Source organism: Suricata suricatta, chromosome 1, assembly GCF_006229205.1.
Source record: "Suricata suricatta isolate VVHF042 chromosome 1, meerkat_22Aug2017_6uvM2_HiC, whole genome shotgun sequence".
NCBI lineage: Eukaryota > Metazoa > Chordata > Mammalia > Carnivora > Herpestidae > Suricata > Suricata suricatta.
The window spans coordinates 105,990,761-105,996,338 of record NC_043700.1 but is presented as its reverse complement, the minus strand read 5'-3'; the positions used below and the strand labels follow the sequence as shown (position 1 = coordinate 105,996,338).

The 5,578-nt window shown below is 39.2% G+C and overlaps 1 protein-coding gene across 1 annotated transcript; it reads right to left on the bottom strand.

The window, feature by feature from the left end:
- Nucleotides 1-4,905: 4,905 nt before the first annotated feature.
- On the bottom strand, nt 4,906-5,211 carry LOC115275108 (small ubiquitin-related modifier 1-like). The gene has a single exon (XM_029918750.1). It carries the CDS (start codon nt 5,209-5,211, stop codon nt 4,906-4,908), a length of 306 nt encoding a protein of 101 aa, XP_029774610.1.
- Between the last annotated feature and the right edge of the window lie 367 nt (nt 5,212-5,578).

The window sequence follows — 5,578 nt, the reverse complement described above, 5'->3', positions numbered from 1 at the left end:
TTGCTTTCCTCATGGGTTTTGGGTTTTTTGACTTTTGTTTTGTTTTGACATGAATTAGATATGTTAGGAACTAAATTTTTGTTAAAGGAAAAATATTACTATACAAGTGTAAATGGTTGCAATTTTAATATATTATCTTTAAAAAATATTGTCAGAAAGGGTTATTATTCATTTGAGATTAGTGGTAAATCTAGGAGCCCTCCTGTGTGTCTAGATTTCTAGTTTATTTTCCTTTTTCACTAAGTTCCAGGTTTAGGTGCATTTTACACACACACACAGATATAAGGAAGCATTTCCAGGTTTGGAGTGGGAGGAAAATGAGAAGACATGATATGGAATGTTAATAAAAACGAATAAGAATTTCAAAAGTCTGCCAAAAGTTCTGATGCTAAATTCACTGAGGCCACCGATATGCATTTATCATTAATGGCAGCAGTGGTGGTATGAAAATTGCTTTTATATGTGAGGACAACTGTCACAAATTATCAGCTGTATGAAGTTTTCCATGTTGACATTTTAGGTTTTGGTTTGAGAATTATTTACACACACACACACACACACACACACACACACACACACAGGACAATTCAATTACTGGATTGTTATTCAGACGACTGGACTCACTCAATATTCTTCAAGTAAAATCTAAGTCCAGAAGAATGGATTCATTCAATATCTAATAGGAGCCTAGCACATAATGCTAATATTAGTGAAAAAAAATCAAAGTTAAGTCAAAAGCAAATGAAAGTCCAAATTAAGTCCAATTTACACAAGCATTTATTTATTGCTTTTGGTATGTACAATTAAATGTGATAATTTATGTCAAGTAATTGAAGCTGTCTGACATAGGAGCCAACGGTACACATTTTTATGTGAAAAACTCAGGGTTTTACAACTACAAAGTAAGACTTAATAAGACACACATCATGATTAAACAAGTCTACCTGGTCTGAGCAACAGTCACACCAGTACAGGAAAACCTGGTTGATTGTTGACCAGAAAGTCAGGTTGGCAATGGTGGATTTTAATGTATTTTTGTCCTCGGCGATGTGCTATACAAATGACTGTTGTATTTTAGTTACAATTTATTTACATTTATCAAACATCGTCAGTGTGAGTCACTGTGAAGGTGCCTGACATAAAACACTATATTTAAACTTCAAAGAACAACACTGAAACAGACAATTGTATCATTAACTACATGTTAGAGTGGAGAAAATTAAAGTGAAGGTAAGTTAAGTAACTTTTCCAAGATGTAAGATCCTCTTCAAAGCTGGAGTTTGATTTCAATGTCCCTTTTCTTTCTACTCCATCACATAGTGTTGCAACCCATTTCTCTGTAACTGAATGAAAAGGAAACATCACAGACTTTGTACAAGGCTTGCGGGGATACTTTGATTAATAAATCTCAGGGAGCAAAATTCTTTCATAATAATAACATGTTTTAAAAAATGCTCCTTGAATTTCTTGAGATGTGACAGCCGAAATTGCAGCTGCGTATGACAGAAATACCTCACTACACAGTTTTTATTTGCCTTTGACCAGCTGAAGAGAAACAGAACCCGGTGGAACTGAGCCTTTTCAAAGTCATTTTTCTCTTTGAATGTACCACATATTACACAGTTACTTTGTATCAGTTAGTGTGTTAGGTAGTATACATTCATGTATTTTAAAATTTTTATCTATTTGTGTGTGTGTGTGTGTGTGTGTGAGAGAGAGAGAGAGAGAGAGAGAGAGGGAGAGAATGAGTGGAGGAGGGGCAGAGAGAGGGAGACAGAGTCCAAGCAGACTCCAGGCTTTAGGCTGTCAGCACAGAGCCCATCTTGGGGCTTGAACTCACCAACCATGAGCTCATGATCTGAGCCAAAGTCAGATGCTTAACCGTCTGAGCCACCCAGGCGCCCCTGAATTCATTTTTAAAAAAAAAGTTATGTGACTTTATTATCTCCTGCTTTTACCATTTTTTATCCTCCCCTCCCCTGTGCTTATGGCACGCGTCAGACTCTTAGGGCAGAATCAGGGAGGAATCTGTTCCCAGGCAGTTGTATTTATGGACTAAGAGATGATTGTACTTCATTCTGAAGACGGTTCTCAGTGTCGCCTTAACCAGTATTTGCATTTTCAAATCTTGGTAGTGTACGGCAGACTCATTGTGTAAAGGTGTATTCCTGAGCACCACCTAGATATTTTAAATCGCTACATTTTAAACTATCATTCTAGTGCACTGTGCTTAAAGAAGCCATGCCTCTTTCTGGGAAGCATTTTCTTTCTGAACAGAATGTAGAGATCAGTTAGGAAGCCTGGTGGGGATAGTTATGTGGAACAAAATCATCCCTAGAATCATGATTTTATAGGCTAGCCAGGCCCAGATGTATGCTGTGGTTCCTTTTGTGATTCATTTATTCGATCATTTTATTTTTAGGCATTGATAGTTTGGGGGCAACAATGGATTAAGAAGCAGTCTTTGCTCTAAAGAGCTCATGGGCTAATGGGGAGGCACATCTATCATTCACTTAAACAGTATCTCCCTTAGACTCAGGCAAGAGGGGCCCGAGCCCTGGACTGCGTGCATTAGAAAGCCTCACTCCAGTCTTTGCATTCGCTATGTCCCTTCCCAAAGGTGAGGTTGTTTGGAGAGTCCAGGGAATACAATCAACCAGAGTTTGTCTTCATGTCTGGATCATGCATTGGGCCTGGTATTAGTTCTCTTCACTGTCCTTTTTCCTAAGTCCATTTTCTGGGCTGTGCTGCAGGTGGCATGCACATGCCTTGGCCTGAGGGATGGTCCTGGGGTAGTTTGCGGGGTAATAGATGGAGCTTGGACGGGGCCGGCATGTGTGTGTGTGTGTGTGTGTGTGTGTGTGTGTGTGTGTGTGTGTTAATGGGAAGCTATTGCAGCATGGAAGGAGGTTTGGGGTGGAAGCTGGTTATGCAGAGAGGTCAGTGTGGTGCTGGGGCATGAGCTAGCTCTCCCAATGTGTCAGGTTCTGGCCTTGACCTGCCAGAAATTTAAGCATTCTAACCTTGAACTCAACTATACAGAAGATACATTTCTCAGGGAGGGAGGAGAGAATATATTTTACTTAACAGTTTGTCAGCTGGGTTTGTAACTTTCAAATATTTGGATATGGAACAAGTGGGCTTCTGGTTGAATTTTTGCCCTGGGTCTTGAAAATATTTGGGGAGAGCTACCCTTGGAATTAAGAGAGCCCTGAGAAGAGCAGTGACCCAGGTTGGGTAACGCTTGAGCTAGATGTTGAACAATATATAAAAATGATTTAGCAAGCTGGATGGATAGAGGCTGGCCAGAGCATGGAAGGGACAAGAGCATTTCATGCACAAAGGAAGGCAAGAAAGCAGCACAGGGGATGCGGTGTGTCTGGAACACTAGTTTGCTGGAACTTAAAGTTCAAGTAGAGCTGAGCTCACTGGAAAGCCCGTCAAGTTGCGTCATCAGGTTCTCTCACCCGTGCAGTCCCTGATGAGTTCTAGGGACTGCTGCAGGTTGTGGAGGTTTTAGGTGGAAAGGGTGGACAGGGCTGCAATCTGGAGCCATTTCTGTGTCAACATTTCTGCTTCTTGCCTAGTGAGAGCTCCGGGAAAGTGACCTGCATGCCCAGGTTTCAACATTTGTTGTGATTTCTTTTTTTCATGTGAAGTAAGTATTTCCTTTTCTATTTAATTTTGGATTTTGTTTTTTTAAAGAGGTTCCCTCACCACATTGTAGTTGCCTTGGGCCCCACCAAAGCTTGGTCTGCCCTTGAGTTCAATATGTCTTGGGGAGATGAGGTAGAAGAAGTTGCAGAGAATAAGCCTTGATTTTGGTGTTTATTTTTTGTCTTTTTTGTTTGTTTGTTTTTATGGTTTTTACAAATTGTTTATTTTAATGAAGGTATACAGATAATGTCTATCTAACACCCTATTCCTTGCCAGAAAATTCAAGTAAGATAAAAAAAGAGCTGGATTCTGGTGAATACACTTTGGCATGAATAACTTTATTAACTGCTAATCAAAATTAGAACTTTTCTGGGATCTTTTGACAAGACTTTTCTTTTATCTTAAAATGGTTTCCCTTCAGTGAAGCCATCTTTGGAGTTAATCTTTATTTTCACCATCTCTTGACAGATGTCTTGACTCCAGTTTGATATTTTTTCTTCTTTTTGTTAATGTTTATTAATTTTGAGAGAAAGATAGATAGATAGAGAGAGAGAGAGAGAGAGAGAGAGAGAGAGAGAGAGAGAGAGAGAGAAAGTAGAGAAAGAAAGCAAGAATAGGGGAAGGGCAGAGAGAGGGAGACAGAGGATTTGAAGCGGGCTTAGGGCTGAGAGCAGAGAGCCTGATGTTGGGCTTGAACTCACAAACTGCAAGATCATGACCTGAGCCAAAGTCGAATGCTTAACCAACTGAGTCACCCAGGTGCACCTGATAGTTCTCTTCTTTTGGTTCAGACCCTCAAATTTTAGAAGTAGCTTCAAGTTAAGGAAAGGTCATTTTTTTTTCACAGTTTGGTTTTCTGAAAAACATCCATCTCCCACTGAAAGTCATAGTCCAGGAGTGAAGCAATCAGAGGAAGGAACTTCAAGACCAATTAGAAAGTTATTATGAACATTTGCATCTTTCTATCTTATTTATCACAAACCTGAAAATACACAGTCCTGGAAAAGATAACTTTCTGTGCACACATGTAATTTTTAAAAAGGAGATGGCAATATGAAGGGGGCTGAGGTTTGATCACCAAAAATCAGCACAATGAAAACAAGTGATAATGAATAATGGACACTAGAATTCAAATTATCGGATATTTTAAAGAGATGGTGTGCCAGTAGTTGAACACCTACATTACAAAAGAACTACTTTTAAAAATAAAAAAAGATTGAGAGTAAAGAAAAAAAATAAAAAGAATATCTAAATTGTTGAATGACCCCCTGTTTGTTCATGATAAACTTCAATTATATCTTCTTCCTTCATTCCTAGTTCTTTTGGAGTGTGATTATCAGCCATTCTCTGACCTTCAAAGAGAAACCATAATGAATTTATTGGAACCCCCTGTGTTTGACTGTATGTTTCTTTGAGTTTCTTGAGATATGTTGTCATTTTCACTTTGAAGTGGATCTGACTGCTATCCTGTCCAATGACTTTGAGTTCAATGTATTCTCCTTCCTTCTTATCTCCCAAGTCCTCATTTGAAGGTTTTGCTTCCTGATCAGACATGGTGCTGGTGGCTTCCCCCAGGGTCTCTGCATACCAGCAGCCTCTGGTAGGCAGAACCTTGCTCCACAGTTTACAGATCGCTCTCCCTTCCCCTGGGCCTTGATGATTTGAATGCTGTGTGAGCCACACAGGATTTTTAGGTAGGCAAGTGATCTGGGTATTTCCATATTGGGTGTTTTCCAGATGCTGGACCATTTGGAGATAATGACTGGATTGGAGATTTAGTAATCCCACTGAGTCAGGATGTGTTTCCAGATTAGGACAGTAAGGGAAAAAATATTTATTGTATAAAATTAATAAGACTTTATGTTTTATTAGAAATATATAATAAAAGAGTCAAAGTTGAGTTTGAGGTTTTTGATTTAGG